Genomic DNA, 24,031 nt, shown 5'->3' with positions numbered 1-24,031 from the left:
AAAAAATTTTCTCTTAATTTACATGAGTATAGCTAGAGAAATATCTAGGGGATCTTCGATAAGTTAATTTTATACAAAACATGGGGCAATCATTTGTCAATAAATAATGGTAAAATTAACTTATCGAAGATCCCTTACGTATTTCTCTGGCTACTATTTTTGAATAAATATTTTTTTTTACACGCTTAACGACATGGTTAATAACATTCTTGAATATTATTATTCTCTTATTTTTCCATCCATCCAAAAAAAAATCGCAAGAAAACGCTTTATTTCAGGTTTTTAAAGTGGTCTTACACCTTAATTTAAACTAATTGAAGTGTCCGCTAATAAAATGTTGGAATTCCCAACAGGCCCCTTACATGCACCTCTTTTCGCGCTAAAGATACATCTATGGTAGCGGACGACATGTAGCTGTGACGTCAGTTTACGCATGCGCAGAAAGGAATCCCACAAGGGAAAATTCCAGTGCGCATGACCAAAATTTCCACGAAAGTCCATTACTGCTGAGTGGGATTCCCACTCATCTAAGGCTGGGCCTACTAGGAAATCTTACTGATGAGTCCACTAGCGCCTCCTCCTTTCCTTTTCTATCCTCCTACGATTCTCACGAGTTCATACCTGCAGCAAATCAGCGCCACAATAGAATTGAATTGAATTGTTTGTTAAATAGGAACCTTTGGACGTGGAGTACAACCTTGGAGACGTGAGTAACAAGAACAGGGATTTTAGTAACCCAATGTATGACGCTGTGAACACGGAAACAGCTACTAACGGGACCAGCAGCATGTACGAGCTTCCAGCTGAAATGAAACCATCCAGCGTCCAGCACAAAGAGCCGCCACAGTTGCACCTGAAGAGGAAAGAGCTCGATCCAACGGCCGTCGACTCGGGAAAGGATACCCAGCAGCTGGTCGAGGAAGACAAGTCTGAGTGTTAGACAGTTTGAACTCTTTTGTGCAGTGATCGTAGTTAGAATGTCGAGGTGACACGACCAGAGAGAAGAAAATGTAGAAGAAGGAAAACCTTGGTCTGATTATAACAATTCCCTAGTTACACCTAACTACATAGTGCCTTGTGCCAACGTACTGATCAATTAGAAAAAGTTATTGGTACTTTTACATCGGTGTCTTTTATATTCAGAGTTGGGGAAAAATGTAGTCTGATTAGATTTATCAGGGATAATGTTATGTGAATTATACTAGAATTAGGTTTTAAAGCTTTTATGACGATTATGGGGCTATTGGACGGTGATTACAGTGTAATTTGATAGTTTTTAGACTAACTAGTGGTTTATAGTTATGATTATAGTGCAGTTGGACGCTAATCACACTATAATTAGTTTCTACACGAATCAAAGATTTACAGTTAGAATTACAGTGAAATTTGTCGTTAATTACCGTGAAATTACACGTATGTAATCATTGGAAATGTAATTAGATTACAATTTCATCCAACTCTGCTTCCATTTCTGCGATTCTAATTTTATACAGAAAACGTTTTAAAATAGAGGTAAAAAAATTAAATTTTATAAGAAAGATATGAAAAAACCGTTCAGTATGAACAGTATTGTTGTTTGTAAAACACTATGAAAGCATGCATTTTGCATTTACTTAGGTGTTTGTAAAAGTTTTTTGCAATGGAAATTGTTGATGTATAATTTCCTGCGAATTAGTTAACACGAAGTGCACACAGTAAGTGTATCTGACTACGCTACTTCTTTCTAGAGATGCATTCGTTGCACTTGTATCTCACTGTAGCCCACAATTGCCATGCTCCGCGCACAGAAAAAAATACTAAAATTATTGAGAAAGATGGATAGAAACGTTAGGTGGATGAATAATTGTGTTTCAAGTGGGATGAAAGTGCAATTAATGAATTTGTGTCATCTTAGGTGCGATTTGTAAGTCTTGTAAATACGATTTATCGCAGAATATTGTTTTCACGTTGTCCATGTACCATAAAGAAACAAAAACATTCCACATTCTTGAGAATTACTCGAGGCAGATAGAAAAAAGTTTGTTGGAGGGCTGTAATTTAAGGGTTTGGGCCTCACGAAACAAGTTTTTCTCTATCAAAGTTTGCTCCAGCAAGCAAACTGTTGTTACATTGTACATTTTTCTAGATTATGCGAAGGAGGGAACAGGTCGGTGTACAGTCTTTCGTGGAAAGTAAATTGGTAATGACCTATTTTGAAGAAACCACAGAGTAGAATGCTCTTGAATAGAGATTTATTTGCCACGGTAGAATCTTGATTATGTTTTAATCGAAATAAATTGTAATTGGAACGTTTGGGTTCTGAGAGTCGTAAAGATTATTCGAATTGTTAACACGACTCTCCAAGCGAACTTAAGTGAAATTAATCAAACGATTTGAGTTTGATCAAAATTGGTAACGCAACTCTCCAAGTGGACTCGAAAGAAATGAATTTCAACGCGAAAAATATTTAAAAATTAACCAACGATTAGTTAATCGAGTTTCTCACCGTGCGATTTCGTTTTTTTTTTACAGTACGTTGTATATAGGTTTACGGATCAATGAAGGATAGAAGATTGTCACTGCCTGTCCTCCAACAGATTTATACATAAAGTTATATAAATAAACAGATCTATCTATGTATATGTACGAGAACGCGCGATGAATAAAAATGGCGCGTAATCGGGAACGACTTCGTCCTGGGCGGGGCTCCAGATTAATATTATTTTATCTGTATCAGTATTTTCTGTATTTTTTTATTGACCCGACGAGATCACAATTGTTAATATATTGTTCGAACATTAAAACAGGTACCGTACCGTCCAAGAATAAATGCTGAACTTTCGAATCCGTGGTTTCTTTGCACCTGCGCAACAGATCTCCAAGACGAAGAACACTTGCCATCCGCGGTACTGATCTCTTTAGAGTAGCTTCTAAAGATGAAGATGCGTGGAACTTTTATTCCATAAAATTGGACCGAAACCATGTTACAACTCTGCGCTACTCTACTTTGGTGGCAGTTTGTTCGTCGTACTGTACCGAAGGAACCATAGGTGGTTTGAATCCGTACTCCATTTTTGATTGCCTAAAGGTTCCAGCGTTGGCACCAGTTTCCTGCCTGGTTCTTCTCATCTGACCATCGGACGCATATTGCAAGGACTTGGATTGAATCGCCGGCGAGGCTTGAACCATTTTTCGTGGGCCAGTAACGCTCTCCTTTTCCGGCGTTGGCCTTCCATAGGCAGCAGAATGGCCAATCACCGGGGAATAAAGGAGCTGGGAGTATTGGGTCCCGAACTTGTTCGGCATCGAGTGCAACAACAATGGTTGCCTAGAAACTCCAGCGTAGCCCAGTCCATAGTACTGTGTGGAGTTAAAAGAGCCCTGGTCGTCCATCAGGGATCCGTACGATGGTCCAGGCATCGTCTGAAAGCTTTGGTGTCTGAAAATTTGCTGTAAATTGGCATCATTGTAGACAGGAATCCCAATAGACTTGAACAACTTGCCATTTTCCAGAAGATGAGGCTTTTCCAGCGAAGGAGGGATTCGAAAATGGACGGGGAATGGAAGTATGAACCTCTGGACAGCAAAGGGCATTTTCTTCTCCACGTGAACAGGGTATGGAATTCGAATTTGCTTTTCTACCACGCGGTCCACGTGCACTGGAAACGGATGTGGTATGGTTATCTGCTTCTCTATGACCTGGGGGACTAGCCTGACCTCCTCCAGGACCCTGGGCGGCTCCCTGGAGTACTTGGAGACCTGGCGACCCTCTGCAAGGTCCAGAAAAGCTACCTCGTTCTCATTTTCGTTTTCTTGAACATTTACAGGAAGATTCTCGTTGGTCGGTTGGTTCAGTTTCTTGTCTTGTGGCTTTCTGGGCGGGGGTACGAACTCCAGCGGATAGTGGATTTCGTGCACGGGCGCCGTATGAAATATCTCCACCGACTTTTGTATCTCCACCGACTGTTGACCAGATTTCAGTGCCAGGGACTCGGTGTGCAGCGAGGACTGGTCGTTTTGGAGATCTGATCGAACTTCTTCCTCTGGTAAAGTTGCCTCTGGCGAGTCCTGGACGGAGTTGAGGTCTTCCCCGGCGTTCATCAGCGCCACGCCGACCTGTAGAGGGCGCAACACGACCTGGGACGCCGTTAAGAAGCTAGGTTTCGATGTTAAACCCTGTCGAGGCAAATCTGGGACCACTATCGGGCCTGAGAATTTACCTAGGGACAAGGCGGGGACTGTGGTAGACGAAACAGTGTCCGCAGAAGTAGCTGGGACGATCGTAGGACTGGCATTGTCTTGGTTTTCTTTGAGTCTCCAAGCCTTTTGCAAGTCTTGTTGAAAAGAAGATGAATTTTTCGGAGTTTCTGGGCTAATGTTGTTGAGAATTGAGGGTCTGGTGGTTGTTTTCCTAGGCGTGGACCTAGTTCTGGGCTTTGGGATAGGAGAACGAAGTCGTTGACCGAAATCCACTAGCTCTTCAGAGAAAAGTTGGCTCAAATTGAAGTTATTTTGTTGGGCAGGTGAATATTTCAGAGCTATTTGTTGAAAAGGAACTTTTTCCACCGTGATAACGGTACTGGTCAAGTTTTCAGTGCCTTCGGGAGTTCTGGATGACCTTGGAACGCTATTTGTAGACCCGTTTATGGTGTTTTCTTGAGTTTGTTTGGTTTCCGAGGGCACGAGGTACGGCTGGACTATTTGCTTGGAAAGCCGGGGTTGGAAATCCCTGTAGGTTTCATTCTGAAATAAATAGACATTATTAAACGATTTTATTAATTTTTTAATGAATTAGTGAGAGCGCCACCCCTCTGGTGGCGAGCATAGGAAGCGACACCACAAGTCCAATAATGATGGAATGAATGAAAGTGGCATTCACGAGCGAATTCACGATGATTCTACAATTTTCCTTTCTTTCATAACCCCTTACGATCCTCTGTTATTATTGCAATTAATGGGCCGAGTCGTTGCATTAAAAAATTAAATCTTCGCAAGGAAAAACAAGAGCTATCATACGTGCTATCATAAAAACTATTATGTGCATATACACATAATTCGTTGAGGAATGCGCTCGACGAAATCGTCATAAATTATTTCTCATCATTTCACGGCAAACAGATTTCAAATTTAACAAATTCTAATTATTACAGATGGAAAGTTCTTCATCTAATATTTTTAATGTTCAATTTAATTTACTTATAATAACTGCCGCCCTCGACAACAGAAATTCCCAAATTGATCGCAACTGCAGCTACTATGTTAATTATTATTAAAAGAATTAAAAGATTGTATGGATGGCGGGCATTTTTGAATCTTAAGCCATCTGACGCTAGAACATCCAAGTTTGTCGAGCAATAGTTCGTTCCCTCCAACGTTAGACGGATGGACGCCAGAATATGATAGATCGAACAATACCCTTTTTTTATTAATTTATCTATTTATTAACAACAACTAAGCCTTCCTTAGGCTTATGTATCCCTTTGGTTAGTAATCCAAACTCATTTCTTGGCCGCTACGAGTCTCATTAGCAGCACCTCTCGGGCACGCTTTGTGCTCGTGAGAATCGCTAGCTGCGCCCACTGCGCGATGCGCCAAAACCGATTTTGGGCCATTGGACATGACTGACATGCGCACGCATCGATTTTTCTGTATATCAGTCGAAACCTTGTAGCGGCCCATAGCGCAGTCATTAGCATAGCCTTGTTCTAACCGGCTATAGTACAAGAGTTGTTTAAGGGTGCTTTTTCTTTGTCTCAACGCTCGTAGTTCTTGCTTTCATGTAATTCACTCACTTCAATTAACAGAAGGCTCAAGCTCATAAACCACAACAATTAATACAATTGCAAAGGTATTATGTGTCTTGAAATAGCGCATAATTTAGGCATTTTCTCAACTCTCAATCTCCGCTGGAAATGGCGATCAATAATATCGTCACTTCCTTAAGATCTCACGCGCTCATCGCTCAATATTTTGTTTGATTCTCTTGTAACCACTGCATTGTGTTTTAAAATAAAGGACGTTACAACTTTGTTTAAAATGTTTGCACAAAGTCATTCTTCGCAAATCTTATTTATACAATCGATGATTTCAAACAGCTACTCTCTCTATATCACAATTTGGTACGTAGTTTTACTTTGTTTCAGGTTCATATAGACAAAAAGTTTCGATTTTAAAACGCTAAACTGATTTCCAGCTTCTCTCAAGGAAAGAGAATGTTTATTAAACCAAAGTAGAAATGTCACAGCGCCTAACTCATCGTAATAATCCCTTGTGCGTTCCTGTTGCGTTCGATCAAGTGAAAGCGTTGAGAAAGGTCATCTTGGATTGAAAACGCTTAAGAATTCGCGTCGTATGAATTTCTGACGCAACCAATTATTAGGGAAAACGTCTTCGTCACAACATATTCGAATTTTAATAGTCAATCATTATTCTGTACCGTCGTTTATGTTTGCTATATACTTCAGTATGATTATTCGAGGACCGGTTGAAAGTGAATCACTTTCCCAGTAACGAGGAAGGGAAAGCGAGGAAATCACCATTATTCGTAGCTCGTGTCTAAAGTCATCGATTAAGAGTGGATCTTTAAAAGCGTTTTAATTAATTTTCATTGAATGGAAGAGAATTAAATTGGAATTAATTAAAAAAAACTGTTACGAACCAACAAGTTTTAAATTTTAAATTAGATTCCGTCTCTATGCGTAATTTAGAATTAAGTAATTTTATTTATAAAATTTTATTTATAAAATTACTTATTTAGTAATTAAAGAATATTAGAATAGGTACTGACTGTTTTATAATTATTTTCGTTATCGTTAACGAGTTTCGAAATTTCGTCCTCTGGTTGGCTGGGAGCGTTGGTCTCGGAATATTTGAAGATTTCTTGTTGGAAGATTCCAACAGACGACTGACGATCTTGAACGTTTTTCGTCTCTTGTTTCGTTCGAGTTCTGTTTTGTTCGTATTTCTGTCGTTGTTCCGGAAGTGCCTATAAACAAACGTGTTTTATGGAAAATTAAGAAAAATTAACGGTAGTACAGAAAATGTTAACTAATAAATATTTATTAGGTAATTAAATGCTCAATAAATATTTATTAGGGCATTAAATGCTCATAATATAATATAATATTTTTTAATGTTTGGCTACTCCTGGGAACAATTTTAATGGGAGATTTTAGAGGCCAAAATAAGACGGAAGTCAAGAATACCAATTTCATGATCGAAGCTTCGTTAAAAAATTATTAACGTTTAAAGTTTCGGCCGTACTGAATTTTTTTCTAGAAACTGGGTAGGATTTCGAGGGTATGTGTAATGACCAACAATGATTGTAATTAACCCCCGCAACCGAAAATAATTTTTCCAGAACGATTTGAGATTTTTTAATTTTGTCAAAAAATTTCACTTTCTCGAATTTTTTTCTAGGAAGTGGATAGAATTTCGGAGGTATGTCTATTGACCAAAAATGATTGTAATTGACCCCCGCAACCGAAAATAATTTTTCCAGAACGATTTGAGATATTTTAATTTTGTCGAAAAATTTCACACTTTCTCGAATTTTTTTCTAGGAAGTGGGTGGGATTTCGGGGGTACATCTATTGACCAAAAATGATTGTGATTGACCACTGAAGCCAAAAATATTTTTTTTTAAACAATTTGCAATTTTCTTTTCGCCGAAATATTTAGGCACCTAAATCGGGGAACCCCCAATCGATTATTTTTAAAAATTCGTTTTTGATTTTTAGTAACTGTGTTTGACGCCCTATAGAAAAGTTGTCTAATACTTTTTTGTATGTACCCATGAGCTCTAGTTCAGAAAAAAGTTTCATTGAAATATATTCACTATTGTAGGAATTATGGCTGTTTGAAAATTGGACCACTTTTATGGTGTTTTTCTTACTTTACGAAGTTAAGGAGCAACTTTCCAAATATTTTTGGAATTTCTACATATTCTACGCCAAAATACACGTTGTTTGCTGTTCGAAACATTAAAATCCTCCAAGCCGTTCAGGAGTTATAATGTTTCAATGATTTGCATAGAATATTGGGGAATCATTTCAGGCCTCAGATTATATTTTCGGTAAGGAATTTTTTTCTCGAAAGTGCGTAGGATTTCAAAGATATGTCTATTCGCCAAAAATGATTGCAATCACCCCTGCAAATAAAAATATTTTTTCCAGATTAAATTGGAACCTTTTAATTTTTCCAAAAAATTTCTCCACCGTCTCGATTTTTTTTCTAGGAAGTGGGTAGGATTTCGGGGGTATGTCTATTGACCAACAATGATTGTAATTAACCCCCGCAACCGAAAATAATTTTTCCAGAACGATTTGAGATTTTTTAATTTTGTCAAAAAATTTCACTTTCTCGAATTTTTTTCTAGGAAGTGGATAGAATTTCGGAGGTATGTCTATTGACCAAAAATGATTGTAATTGACCCCCGCAACCGAAAATAATTTTTCCAGAACGATTTGAGATATTTTAATTTTGTCGAAAAATTTCACACTTTCTCGAATTTTTTTCTAGGAAGTGGGTGGGATTTCGGGGGTACATCTATTGACCAAAAATGATTGTGATTGACCACTGAAGCCAAAAATATTTTTTTTTAAACAATTTGCAATTTTCTTTTCGCCGAAATATTTAGGCACCTAAATCGGGGAACCCCCAATCGATTATTTTTAAAAATTCGTTTTTGATTTTTAGTAACTGTGTTTGACGCCCTATAGAAAAGTTGTCTAATACTTTTTTGTATGTACCCATGAGCTCTAGTTCAGAAAAAAGTTTCATTGAAATATATTCACTATTGTAGGAATTATGGCTGTTTGAAAATTGGACCACTTTTATGGTGTTTTTCTTACTTTACGAAGTTAAGGAGCAACTTTCCAAATATTTTTGGAATTTCTACATATTCTACGCCAAAATACACGTTGTTTGCTGTTCGAAACATTAAAATCCTCCAAGCCGTTCAGGAGTTATAATGTTTCAATGATTTGCATAGAATATTGGGGAATCATTTCAGGCCTCAGATTATATTTTCGGTAAGGAATTTTTTTCTCGAAAGTGCGTAGGATTTCAAAGATATGTCTATTCGCCAAAAATGATTGCAATCACCCCTGCAAATAAAAATATTTTTTCCAGATTAATTTGGAACCTTTTAATTTTTCCAAAAAATTTCTCCACCTTCTCGAATTTTTTTCTAGGAAGTGGGTAGGATTTCGGGGGTATGTCTATTGACCAAAAATGATTGTAATTAACCCCTGCACACAAAAATAATTTTTCCAGAACGATTTGAGATTTTTTAATTTTGTCGAAAAATTTCACACTTTCTCGAATTTTTTTTTAGGAAGTGGGTAGAATTTCGATGGTATGTCAATTGATAAAAAATGATTGTAATTGACCCCCGCAACTAAAAATAATTTTTTCAGAGTGATTTGAAATTTTTGAATTTAATTTTTTAATAACTTTTTAACGAAGCGTCAGTCAAGAAATTGATATTCTTGATTGTCGTCTTATCTTGGCTTCTTGAATCTCCAATTAGAATTTTTCCCACAAGTGGTCGAACACCCTGTATAAATGCTCATAATATAATATAATAATTAATCTTGTTTAACTCTGTTGTCTTGTTCGTTCCGTTAGGTTTGGTGTCCGGATATGAGAATAACTGGAGGAACAGAAGAGAAACGGGTATAAATTCGAAATAGCCAGGAACGAGTGAAAATAATCAACTCGTTGTCGGTGGATGGCCCTTTTGGGGAGAGAAAGATTAAAGAGCTACCAGAATTGAACCGACAAGTTTCACCGGTTACGATCAGGTTTCCGAGCAATTTCAGAGTTGCAAAGAGAAGCTGTAGAATACTGTTAAATATAGTCTCCGTTCCATATCCGATAAAACATTCTCCATCATAATGTTTCTCAAACTCGGTCATAAACAACTCTTCTAGTCTTGGCCTGGACAAAATTTTTCCACTAAAATTTAAAATTCCTATTGAAACCACAAAAATGCACTATTTGGAGCCTTAAATCCTGATTTAGATATTTAAATCCAGAATTAACACTTTGCAGGACATCTAATGCAGAACCACGCATCCACAAATCCACATTTTCATTGCAACAACCTTCTTCTTTATCTAGTAAAATCAATTTTCAAAGTCCAGAGTTAAGTACAACTTTTCCAACAAATAGTTAAATTCTGAGTCTTAAATCCTGATTTAACTATTTGTTAGAAAAGTTGTACCTGACTCTGGAGTTTGAAGATTGATTTTACTAGCCAAAGAAGAAGGTTGTTCCAATGAAAACGTGATAGAAAGGTTCTGCATTAGTGTTGCTTACCAGAAACTAAGAAAAGAAATGAACTTTTGCTATGATATGCTATTACACCTAACTCTGGACTTTGGGAATTGATTTTACTAGACAGAGATGAAGGTTGTTCCAATGAAAACGTGATAGAAAGGCTCTGCATTAGTGTTGCTTCCCCGGGACGAGGAAAAGAAATGAACATTTGCTATGATATGCTATTATACTTAACTCTGGTCTTTGAAAATTGATTTTACTAGACAAAAAAGAAGGTTCTTCCAATGAAAATGTGATAGAAAAATTCTGCATTAGATGTCCTGCAACGTGTTAATTCAGGATTTAAATATTAAAATCCTGAAATAACACTTTGCAGGACATCTAATACAGAACCATCCATCCACAAATCCACATTTTCATTGCAACAACCTTCTTCTTTATCTAATAAAATCAATTTTCAAAGTCCAGAGTTAAGTACAACTTTTCCAACAAATAGTCAAATTCTGAGTCTTAAATCGTGATTTAACTATTTGTTGGAAAAGTGGTACTTAACTCTGGTCTTTGAAAATTGATTTTACTAACCAAAGAAGAAGGTTGTTCCAATGAAAACGTGATAGAAAGGTTCTGCATTAGTGTTGCTTACCAGAAATTAAGAAAAGAAATGAACTTTTGCTATGATATGCTATTACACCTAACTCTGGACTTTGGGAATTGATTTTACTAGACAGAGATGAAGGTTGTTCCAATGAAAACGTGATAGAAAGGTTCTGCATTAGTGTTGCTTACCAGAAACTAAGAAAAGAAATGAACTTTTGCTATGATATGCTATTACACCTAACTCTGGACTTTGGGAATTGATTTTACTAGACAGAGATGAAGGTTGTTCCAATGAAAACGTGATAGAAAGGCTCTGCATTAGTGTTGCTTCCCCGGGACGAGGAAAAGAAATGAACATTTGCTATGATATGCTATTATACTTAACTCTGGTCTTTGAAAATTGATTTTACTAGACAAAAAAGAAGGTTCTTCCAATGAAAATGTGATAGAAAAATTCTGCATTAGATGTCCTGCAACGTGTTAATTCAGGATTTAAATATTAAAATCCTGAAATAACACTTTGCAGGACATCTAATACAGAACCATCCATCCACAAATCCACATTTTCATTGCAACAACCTTCTTCTTTATCTAATAAAATCAATTTTCAAAGTCCAGAGTTAAGTACAACTTTTCCAACAAATAGTCAAATTCTGAGTCTTAAATCGTGATTTAACTATTTGTTGGAAAAGTGGTACTTAACTCTGGTCTTTGAAAATTGATTTTACTAACCAAAGAAGAAGGTTGTTCCAATGAAAACGTGATAGAAAGGTTCTGCATTAGTGTTGCTTACCAGAAATTAAGAAAAGAAATGAACTTTTGCTATGATATGCTATTACACCTAACTCTGGACTTTGGGGATTGATTTTACTAGACAGAGATGAAGGTTGTTCCAATGAAAACGTGATAGAAAGGTTCTGCATTAGTGTTGCTTACCAGAAACTAAGAAAAGAAATGAACTTTTGCTATGATATGCTATTACACCTAACTCTGGACTTTGGGAATTGATTTTACTAGACAGAGATGAAGGTTGTTCCAATGAAAACGTGATAGAAAGGCTCTGCATTAGTGTTGCTTCCCCGGGACGAGGAAAAGAAATGAACATTTGCTATGATATGCTATTATACTTAACTCTGGTCTTTGAAAATTGATTTTACTAGACAAAAAAGAAGGTTCTTCCAATGAAAATGTGATAGAAAAATTCTGCATTAGATGTCCTGCAACGTGTTAATTCAGGATTTAAATATTAAAATCCTGAAATAACACTTTGCAGGACATCTAATACAGAACCATCCATCCACAAATCCACATTTTCATTGCAACAACCTTCTTCTTTATCTAATAAAATCAATTTTCAAAGTCCAGAGTTAAGTACAACTTTTCCAACAAATAGTCAAATTCTGAGTCTTAAATCGTGATTTAACTATTTGTTGGAAAAGTGGTACTTAACTCTGGTCTTTGAAAATTGATTTTACTAACCAAAGAAGAAGGTTGTTCCAATGAAAACGTGATAGAAAGGTTCTGCATTAGTGTTGCTTACCAGAAATTAAGAAAAGAAATGAACTTTTGCTATGATATGCTATTACACCTAACTCTGGACTTTGGGGATTGATTTTACTAGACAGAGATGAAGGTTGTTCCAATGATAACGTAATAGAAAGGCTCTGAATTAGTGTTGCTTTCCCGGAACGAGGAAAAGAAATGACCTTTTGCTATGATATGCTATTGTACCTAACTCTGGACTTTGAAAATTGATTTTACTAGACAAAGAAGGTTGTTTCAATGAAAATGTGATAGAAAGATTCTGCAAAGTGATAGAAAATGTCCTGCAAAGTGTTGATTACCAGAGGCACGAGGAAAATAAATGAACTATTGCTATGAAGCTAGAGTTTTAGGTGTGTGGGGTATGAAGGAATGGCGGAATCGAAACTCCGTTGGCCGCGAACGAGGCTGGGTTTGCTTTTAATGTGACTTTGAACTCGAGTACGACTCTCACTGGTTTTTCTTTTGCGACTGCAGGAATGTGGCGAGCATCTTTTCCCGTTTCTCCTTTCTTCGTCGGACGAATGGCGCTGGAGAAAGGGAGACAAGCGCGGGAACCGTAAACTCGTCCACCCGTCCACCTTTCTCTCATCTCGACTTGTCTGTCACGTTATTTTCATCCATTTCGATTGATACCAACTGCAATTAGGACAATATTTTCTGGACGCAAAATGCCTGTCTATTCGATCATTTAATATTTAACAATCGATTCTCCTAATTAACTCTAATTTCTTAACTTCTCCTAATTTGTACAATTTCCATTTGATTCTGTTTAACAAAATTGCTCATTTTCCAAAAGATTTACAGAAGTTTACTTCTCTTCATTGAATCTTTTTCAAATCAGTTGGAATAATTTATGCTAATAATTTATTAATGAGCCAAGATACGAGAATAATTCAAGCTACAATTATTCCACACGCTTGGAATATTAGCAAGTTCATTAACGAATGCTCCTGATTGCCAATTAGAATGCCGGTATGTTTACAGTCTTGGGGGCCCTTTCGTCCATTGTTTTATTTTAATTCAACCTGGAATCGAAGTTTCAGTGAAACTTAGTAGAAAATAAGCGTTTCCTGAATGAAGAGAAGATTTACGGATGTAAAAGAACGTCCAAGACGTAAGGAGTTTCACTGGTGCTGAACTTTTACCAAAATCAACCGATTTCCTACTCTCGTTCGTCCGGCTAGAACCAACAGACTCGTTTCTACAGATTCCTCGTGATCTGTTTTCTACTTGCAACGAATTGGGTCAGACGATCGGCCTCGCCCACTTGGTACAGCCTACAGTATCTCCGCAAATCGATCTACAGAAACGAGCAAACGACACTGAAATTGACCGTTTCCATAGAAAATAATGTTTAATCTTTTTTGATAGGAAATGTTTATTTTTATTTCTTTAAAGGAATTTGTAAAATATTGCAAGTTTCGGGATACTTGGATTAAAAATGTTTGAATCAACACCCCCCCGTTCCTTAAACACTATGGGAAAATGAAACCGCTGAGAAAATTTATAAATGGACGGCGTGTATTGTATGTGTCCCCCCGTGGAGTTTTCTATGTTTACCTTTTCGTTGCTCCTATTTCCATGAGAGTCGGATTCCAATGTCGCTGTCATGGTCGTCATGCATACAACCACAGTCACCTATTAAAAATTATCTTTATTACACGTGCACATTTCTATTTAACTGTATAATAATAGGAATAAATGAATATTTAAATATTCTATTTAACTTTAAATCATGAGTAATGCTGGAATATTTGTTTAAAAAAGGTCCTCTTCCTGAAAAATTCGACATTACCGACTGACCAAAATAATTATTTATTTTAAAAATTATTTTTATTTGTCGTGCACATTTCTATATAACTGTGTAATAATAGAAATAAATAAATATTGAAATATTCTATTTAACTTTAAATCATGAGTAATGCTGGAATATTTGTTTAAAAAAGGTCCTCTTCCTGAAAAATTCGACATTACCGACTGACCAAAATAATTATTTATTTTAAAAATTATTTTTATTTGTTGTGCACATTTCTATTTAACTGTGTAATAATAGGAATAAATGAATATTTAAATATTCTATTTAACTTTAAATCATGAGTAATGCTGGAATATTTGTTTAAAAAAGGTCCTCTATTTGAAAAATTCGACATTACCGACTGACCAAACTAATAATTTGTCCAATTTCGCGGTAAAATTATCCATGTATCTAAAAATCATAATTAAATAACAACATTGATTAAATTTCTATATAGATATAACAATTTACTTATTAATCAATAATTTATTTATTTATTTATTTATTAATTTAGATCTACTGGGTATCGTTATTCTCTTTTTAGAAAAATATTCCTAAAAAGTTATCCATGTATCTAAAAATCATAATTAAATAATAACATTCATTAAATTTTTATATAGATATAGAAATTTATTTATTTATTTATTTATTATTTATTAATTTAGATCTACTGAGTATCGTTGTTCTCTTTTCAGAAAAATATTCCTACTTAAATATTTGAAAGGGCAAACAGTCACCTATTAAAAATTATTTTTAATAATCGTGCACATTCCTATTTAACTGTATAATAACAAAAGGAAAGAAATAATTAAACATTTTATTTAACTTTAAATCACGAAACAGAGCAATGTTGGAATATTTGTTTAAAAAAGGTCCTCCATTTGAACAATTTGACATTACCTATTGACCAAACTAATTATTTGTCCAATTTCGCGGTAAAGTTATCCGTGTATCTAAAAATAATAATTAAATAACAACATTTTTACCGAGTATCGTTTTTTCTTTTTTTCGAAAAATGTCTCAAATTATTTCGAAGGGCAAACAGCAGTGGTAAACGGAGTAAAAGACACTTACCAGATAAACTTTCATATTTATAATGTGTCGATCGACGAATCGCTCGAGAGTAGTTGCCTCCGTGCGTAGTCTTCGAAGGATATGTTTCTCTGCTCCGTGTGGCTTGTTTTCCGCGGCAGTCCTCTGAACACCTCCGATCCACACACTCCGGAAAGAAACAGTGTACTACTTCGTACCGATGCCGATACACTTCACTTAACTGGTAGCTCCAGTTATCCCCACGCATCAAAGGAGTCCGAAGAGAGCCTACGATTACCTTTAAAGATCCACCTGACCAGCATCTCAATCCACGAAACCACCTCACACCTCGCACGACCTCAAGAACGAAAGACGCAAGTCGCGTTTGAGAGAATTTCAAAGTAGCCTCCGCGTTTTTTCGAGTACTTGAAGCGGAAATAATTACAACTAGAATTGTTTGTTATTCCTCACATGTTTAGTTATACCTTATTAATCAATAATTTCCATAGTCGAAAACCTTCAATTCCCTTTCTGCTATACGTATTATAATTAAATTGCAATTTTATTTTTGATCGGATAATTTCTGTATAAGGAAGAAATATTCGTATGGAAGAGAGGAGACGAGTCTGTGGCATTGCACTGTTGCGGGTAGGAAGTCGGAGAATTTCGTAGAGCGCGTTTTGTTGTCTGGGTTAGGTTGTCTCCTGCTATTAGGCTCATGAGTAAGGCGCTTCCCAGCAGGCCCTGCCTTAGACGACTGGGATATTGGGAAGTTCGTCAAGGAATATACACATAGCAATCGAGGGGTCGGTCGAGTGCTTGTGAGAGCGCCACCCCTCTGGCGGCGGGCATAGGAGGCGACGCCACAAGTCCAATAATGATGGAATGAATGAAAGTGGCATTCACGAGCGGATTCATGATGATTCTACAATTTTCCTTTCTTTCACAACCCCCCACGATCCTCTGTTATTATTGCAATTAATTGGCCGAGTCGTTGCATTAAAAAATTAAATCTTCGCAAGGAAAAACAAGAGCTATCATACGTGCTATCATAAAAACTATTATGTGCATGTACACATAATTCGTTAAGGAATGCGGTCGACGAAATCGTCATAAATTATTTCCCATCAGTTCACAGCAAACAGATTTCAAATTTAACAAATTCTAATTATTACAGATAGAAAGTTCTTAATCTAATATTTTTACTGTTCAATTTAATTAATTATAATAGCTGACGCCCTCGACAACAGAAATTCCCAAATTGATCGCAACTGCAGCTACTATGTTAATTATTATTAATTTCGTAAATAATTATTGGTACCGAATTAAAAGATTGTATGGATGGCGGGCATTTTTGAATCTTAAGCCATCTGACGCTAGAACGTCCAAGTTTGTCGAGATAGTACGTTCCCTCCAACGCTAGATGGATGGACGCCAGAATATGATAGATCGAACAATACCCTTTTTTTATTTATTTATCTATTTATTAACAACAACTAAGCCTTCCTTAGGCTTATGTATCCCTTTGGTTAGTAATCCAAACTCATTTCTTGGCCGCCGCGAGTCTCATTAGCAGCACCTCTCGGGCACGCTTTGTGCTCGAGAGAATCGCTAGCCGTGCCCTCTGCGCGATGCATCAAAACCGATTTTGGGCCATTGCACATGATTGACATGCGCACGCATCGATCTTCTGCGTGCCGGTCGAAACTTTGCGGCGGCCAACAACCTCTTGACATCGTCGGAATTTTGGTCATGCGCACTGGAATTTTCCCTCGCGGGATTCCTTTCTGCGCATGCGTACGCTGACGTCACAGCTACGTGACGTCCGCTACCATAGATGTATCTTTAGCGCAAAAAGAGGTGCATGTTGGGAATTCCCATGTTTTGTACAAAATTGAACTTTCTGCTTCAAATGCTCGCCAATCACACAAAAATTAACTTATCGAGGATCCCCTACGTATTTCTCTAGCTTTACTCATGTAGATTAAGAAGAAATTTTTTGTTTTTGTCTCTTTCCCTGTAACTTCCTTAAATTGTGTTCCTTGCTGCGATCCAACGGTACCCTAAATTCTAGTAAAGTGTACACGACAGTGATCATGCGCTCCAGTGCGCATGACCAAAATTCCCACGAATGCCAATCACTCCTTGGGAGTTCTTTTTCTTCCCAGCTCTCTTCCTGGTCCCTCTTCGTTCTCCTCATCCTCAACATATCTACTCCCTTTTACCTCCAATTCTACTTCTATTCTCGCCATCCCTCCTGGCTTCTTCAAAACTTTTGTACTTATATATAACTTTATTGGTTGCCAGCTCCATCTGTGACACCAGCCTCTACTTAATGCTCCGTGATCTCCCCCATAACACTATTCTACAAATTAAATTTTGTTTTCTGTTTTTCAATATCCACTAAGTAATTCTTATAGAGCTTCGTACCCTAAACACGAATCTGGAAACGGAATTGCTGTATCACCCTCAGTTTTCGAAAAACACGAGTTTTTGTGAAAACGTTCAATTTTGGGTAAAAACGAGGTATTACGCGAAAATTAAAAACATCAGACAGTTCCACTTAATCTTAAAAGATAGAGGAGAGATTCCTGAATATGCTAATATCGATAGTTATAATATTTTGTGCTTTTGAACGGTTGTAAATGATCGCCAAAGTTTGAAAAAGTGTCGAAGTACGTACTTTATACACAATACTTTTGCATATTTACGAAAAGTTCTTTACCTGACACGAAATTTATACGCAGGATCTGATTCTGCAGACATTTCTGAAGAAGAAACTGTCCAACAGAAGTGTAGAAGCCGTTCTCAATTGTCACAGGTCGAGAAAATGTTCGTCGGCAACGCGTGCACGGCGTTTTACCGCCACGCGGCCATCGCTAGCCTACCTCGGCTCGGCAATGCCGTAGCTACGCATAACGGATGCAACACCGATAATATCTTAGGCTCCAAATTCCTGTATATGTTTATCATTTTTGATTTTTTAATCTGTTTTTGGATTTGTAAAAAACAATTTCTCGATCATTTCCATTTCTAAACAATTTCGATGTTCATTGTATGTATATGAACGGTTTTTTAAATATAAAACCGTACAAAAATAAACATTTTATTGTTGGGTTGCCTCACAGAATAGGAATAATATTCCTAAGAGCGAAGTGTGAATAGCAAGGATTTACTCCAGATCTTTCTTAGAAAAGCGTACATGTTCGAGTGATTCCATTGATAAGTTTCCATGGATTTTAAAAATATAATTCAGTGATTAGTATCCTAGAGTATACAAATATATTAAGCAATAAAAGTTACAAAAAAAATCAAACATACTATACAGGGTGTTCGGCCTTTTTTCTCAAAAATGCGCAGGATTTCGGGGGTATGTCTATTCACCAAAAATGATTGTAATTGACCCCCGCAATCGAAAATAATTTTTCCAGAACGATTTGAAATTATTATTTTACGTCGAAAAATTTCACACCTTCTCGAATTTTTTTCTAGAAAGTGGGTAGGATTTCGAGGATATGTCTATTCACCAAAAATGATTATAATTGACCCTGCAACCTAAAATAATTTTTCCAGAACGATTTGAAATTTTTGAATTTACAGTATTGTCTCTATAGAAGCGACGCTCTCGGGGCTCAACGCTCGGCTATATCGTGGACGAGAAACGATTCTTGATACTTTGTTGACGCCTACTGGAGGCGGCGAGTATAGAAAAGAACAGCGAGCATATGACAAAGAGGGACTGAGCGGCCGAGCATCGCCGAATTTGCTATCGCTTCCTTCGCTTCGGGTCGGCTGTAACGAAACACAGGCGATGTTTATGCGAGCCTATACGAAATCGGTGTTCTAATTCTGACCTCTACCTCTCTTGGTAGAGGTCGCAGAATGAAATACTGATTCTGTATAGGCTCGCGTAAACATCGCCTGTGTTTCGATACAGCCGACGTGGAGCCACTTGAGCGATGCATGCCTTTGATTTCTTATTGCGTTAGTAAATAGGACCTAAATTGTATATCGTATTTGGTGTCATTTTAATTAGAAAAGTGTCACGAATATGTTGATGAAGTTCGAAAAAAGGAAGAACAAAAATAAAGATAAATTTCGTTGTTGATTTAATATTGTATATGTACTAGTTAAATCGTGTCATAACTAAAGTACATATATGTATGTATCGCTCATTTACTGCAATAGTGATATTACTCAAAAAGATACAAACTTGCGAATTTGAACTGTTTAACCAACTTATTTTACTCTGAGTTCTCTCACGATTTCAGCAAATAAATGATAGGTCAATTAAATTACAATTCCTTTTTTCAGACGAGGATACACTTTAAAGAAAGGACAAATGTATATTATAATTTATGAAAAACAATAATAAAAATTATGTTGTACTTGATCTTAGTTAAATCAGAAAACTGTCACAGACATGTTAAAAGTTTTAAAACAAGAAAAGGAAAAATAAAAAATTTGACAATGCTCGACGACCGACCGTCAAACGGGCCGCTATCCTGGGGAACCGCCCATAGGAAGGCACACTCGCCGGTTCAGCGAGTGCTGGGTTCTAACGGTACGCAGTGGGGATAAGTAGAGGGGATACGATATTTGTCTATATCGTGGACGAGTTCTGAGCTTATATAGAGAAAATACTGTAATTGTTAATAACTTTTTAACGAAGCCTCCATCAACAAATTAATATTCTTAATTTTCGTCTTATTTTGGCCTCTTGAATCCCCCACTAAAATTTTTCCAAAGGGTGGCCGAACACCCTGTATACAGAGTGCATGCCCTATTGCACCATTATACCAGTTTCACTTGTAGGTAGCTACGGCACTGCCGCGCCGAGATAGACAAGCGATGGCCGCGTGGCGGTCAAACGTCGTGCCAATACACATTGTCTCGACCTGTGACAATTGAGAACGGCTTCTACACTTCTGTTGGACAGTTTCTTCTTCAGAAATGTCTGCAGAATCAGATCCTGTGTATAGATTTCGTGTCAGGTAAAGAACTTTCCGTAAATATACAAAAGTGTTGTGTATAAAGTACGTACTTCGACACTTTTTCAAACTTTGGCGATCATTTACAACCGTTCAAAAGTACAAAATATTATAACTATCGATGTTAGCATATTCAGGAATCTCTCCTCTATCTCTTAAGATTAAGTGGAACTGTCTGATGTTTCTAATTTTCGCGTAATACCTCGTTTTTGCCAAAAATTGGACGTTTTCACAAAAACTCGTGTTTTTCGAAAACTGAGGGTGATACAGCAATTCCATTTTCACATTCGTGTTTACGAAACAGAGCTCTACAAGAATCACCTAGTGGGTACGGAAAAACAAAATTCGTGTTGAACAGCGTAATTGGAGCACTTTGCTTTCCTTCTGCATTCATCATGGACCGCCGCTCCACAATTAAAACACTTTTTCCCTTCACCTCTGCACCATTTCTTAATGTGCCCAAACTTTAGGCACTCGTAACATTGCCTCACACTTTTTGCATATAGCTTCACCGCCAAGCTTACGCACCCATCGAAAATATTAATCTTTGTAGACAGGCTGCCCCCTTCAAATTTGACCAAAATAAGGTCCGTGTCCACTGCCTCGTACCCCTTCTCCGTCTTCACCTTCCTTTTCATCCTCTCCAGTCCCTCGACACCCTGTCCCTGACATATTTCCTCTTCTAACCCCTTGATGGAGAACTCCCCACTTTTCCATCATCCTCTTTGGGGTTGTGACCATAAAGTCTTCCCCTTGTTTCTCCCTTAATCTATCATTATACTTCTCTCCCTTTTTCTTCCTCCTTTGGCTTAATTTCCGCCAATCTCCTTCCTATCATTCTTATGGATTCTATCTTATTCGTCTCCTCCCTAGAAATCTTAAATATTTTGATGAAGTTATTTTTCTTTCTATACGTAACTCTCTTAGCCCTTAACTCGATTTCTATCAACGGGACTTTCTCCTCCGTCCTCGGCCCCATTTTTTCTTTTCGTCTGACCCCTCTGTCCTCCCCCGTGTTCCCCACGCTCTCCTGCTCCTTTCTCTCTTCTACCTCCGTTTCATACTACCGCACTCCATCCCTGCCTCTTTTTTCACCGTCTCCCTCACCCTTCTCTTCCTTCTTTTCATTAGTTTACTGGTACTTCCATCTCCTTCCCACCTGCAGACCTTCTTTCTTTTATCTTTATTTCCGTCTTCTTCTTACTTCCGCCCTGCTCTCGCGGCGCCCTCTCTTCTTTCTCTCTTCTGTTTCTCGCCCTCGTCCTCTGTCAGACTACTCGCTGCTTACGTCTCCCTTTGTCCGTTTCCGTTGCCTTAGATCTTCCTCTTGTCGCCGCCTTATGATGGCGGCGCTAACGTTTACTAGCTCGATTTTCATCTTCCTTTCTTTTATCCTGCGTTCCATGGTCTTTCTTCCGGCCTGACGCCACGGGCCCGCACCCCTCCGCCCCCTCCAGGTGCTCCTTTATTATCTCTCCTACACTCCCCCTGCACCACTTTTCTTTTCACCCACCTGCCCACCCTTCACCACCACTCCTTCCTTATTCTTTCACTCCGCCGCCTCCCAACTCCCTATTTCACTATTAACTCTCAGATTTTTTTCCGCAATGTCACTCACGCTCCTTCTACTCCGCCATCTTTATTGATTCCACGATAGTTATTTCCTATATTTTTATTTGGGTGCGATACCAGCTCTATCGGCTCTGTAATAACACCATTTCTCATTTTCTTTCTGAATTTTCTATTTTCTACTTCTACCTGTCTCATGTTCCTTACTCCAGTTATTCCCCTCCTTTCTACTCTTTTAACTCCTCCTCTTCTTCTTCTTTTCCCTTCTTAACTCTCCCACAACCCCAACCTCGCTTCCAGCAGTCGCTTACAACTAAAATTAAAGTTAAAATTAAACTAATAAAAAATAAAATAAAATAAAACAAAAGAAAACAACTTAATCTCTAGTCTTAATTATTAGTTATCTCTATCCCATTAGGAACATCCTCCTCTCCCCTACTCTTCCTCCTAACTTTCCTTTTTTTAATTTTCTGTGTTCTATTTGATTCTTCAATAGGCACCCTTGAAAACATTTGTTAATGAATTCTCCGAAGTTTCAAAATTTTTCAACTTTTGAAACTGATTTAAATTTTGTATAGACACTTGTTCATTTGGCAAAAACTTACAATTTAATTCCGGCGGTACATTATTGAGATTTTCTATATTAATTTACATTTCCAACTCTCGTTGAAAAGATGTTGTTTTGCTTCCATCGACTGACCCTTTCCCCAGATGAACGTTATCTTCTTGCAATTGATAAGCATTCTACAATATCATAAATAATTAACAATAACTTTACCAATATGTAAACACTACATTGTTAATTTAAATCATTTCAGTATTAAAACACTACTTACAAAATAGTTTACTAACATTATACTCTTGAATTTTATCCTGTTCATTAAGCTGCGCAGTTATGACTATTTAACTGATTAAATTCTGTGTCACAATTTAAGGTTTTCCGTGGACTAACTAGTTCTGTGCCAACACCTTGTTTTCGAGGCCCATTAGTTATAAAATCTAAAAGTAAAAAAGTGTAATTTATGTATCATAAATTATTTTTAATTAAACTGATGTAACTGTAAATTATTATTTAATAAAAATGACATAATCTCGATGTTGTTGATGTAATTGATCACTAATTTCTTCTAGTCTGCAGAGATTCGTGGCATAATTTCATTTTGCACTTTATTTTGCATCCATGACCTAGGCTGAGAGTATTATTAGTTAGCAATGATTCATTCTTTACATATCTCACACTTTCAAGCTGAAAATGAAAGTAAGTATCGTCCTTCCACGAGAAGAAAGCACAGGCCGTGTTTCCATCCCCACTCTTGCTGCAGTCCGCTGATTGGCTGTCACCGTTTTCCACCAATACCTGTGAGTCAGCGGACTGCAACAGGAGTGGGGATGTAAACACGCTGTGCCTTCTTCTCGTGGAAGAATGGTACTCTATTTCATGTGATAAATATGTATTAATTTTATAATAAAATACTTACTCCGATAGTTGCATGGTTTAACATATCCCATTATGCCTGATTAAAATTCTATTCATGCTGATAAGACATAAATTAATTTTCAGCCAAGGTTACAGTTTCGTTTACTGCTACATAAATTGAGCTTGCTCTTAACATTGTACCTACAAAAATAATTGTAACTGTTTTCTGAGATTTGCAAGTACATTAAAAATCTTACCTGAACTTGGTGGGTCACCTCAAGTGCCTCATAATAATCTTGCTTTTTCGATACAATTATTTCCTACTTTGTTTAAAATTTTCTTTAATCGTTTTGTAGTCTCATATAACAATTGTCTGAAAGCAATGTGAGCTTCCTAAATAATAAATGATTCATGTTGTATTAATTTTGTAAAGTACGTCATTCAATTAATACTACATATACTACATATAATTAATTAGACAAGAATGAATATAATAGGTTGTTCGGCCATCTCTGGGAAAAATTTTAATGGGGGATTCTAGAGACCAAAATAAGACGAAAATCAAGAATACCAATTTGTTAATGGAGGCATCGTTAAAAACTTATTAACGTTTAAAGTTCCGCCCGTAATGAATTTTTTTCCAGAAAATGCGCACGATTTTAGGGGTATGTCTATTCATCACAAATGATTGTAATTGACCCCCGTAACCGTAATAATTTTTCGAGAACGATTTGAAATTTTTCTTTTTTGTCGAAAAATTTAGACACCTAATTAGATTTTCGGTAAAGAATTTTTTTCTCGAAAGTGCGTAGGATTTCAGGG

At 36.9% G+C, this 24,031-nt stretch overlaps 2 protein-coding genes across 2 annotated transcripts in view; one reads left to right on the top strand and one right to left on the bottom strand.

The window, feature by feature from the left end:
- The window catches only part of LOC122402979 (low-density lipoprotein receptor-related protein 2), a 44,136-nt gene extending 41,418 nt beyond the window's left edge, over positions 1-2,718 (top strand). The window contains exon 22 of the mRNA XM_043406232.1: positions 674-2,718. Within this exon, the coding sequence (XP_043262167.1) occupies positions 674-940 (267 nt within the window). The 3' untranslated portion in view covers positions 941-2,718. The remainder of the gene's footprint in view (positions 1-673) is intronic.
- A 110-nt stretch (positions 2,719-2,828) lies between these two features.
- Positions 2,829-15,545, bottom strand: LOC122402991. Its single transcript, XM_043406246.1, has 4 exons — positions 15,275-15,545; positions 13,966-14,043; positions 6,767-6,964; positions 2,829-4,722 (listed from the first exon to the last, which is right to left on the bottom strand). Exons 1-4 carry the CDS (start codon positions 15,287-15,289, stop codon positions 2,977-2,979), a joined length of 2,037 nt encoding a protein of 678 aa, XP_043262181.1. The 5' UTR covers positions 15,290-15,545; the 3' UTR covers positions 2,829-2,976.
- Positions 15,546-24,031: the final 8,486 nt, after the last annotated feature.

Source organism: Colletes gigas, unplaced genomic scaffold (assembly GCF_013123115.1).
Source record: "Colletes gigas isolate AHSC1104 unplaced genomic scaffold, ASM1312311v1 Colletes_gigas_Sc00043, whole genome shotgun sequence".
Taxonomy (NCBI): domain Eukaryota; kingdom Metazoa; phylum Arthropoda; class Insecta; order Hymenoptera; family Colletidae; genus Colletes; species Colletes gigas.
The sequence above is the reverse complement of the archived record's forward strand: the minus strand, read 5'-3'. Positions and strand labels throughout refer to the sequence as shown.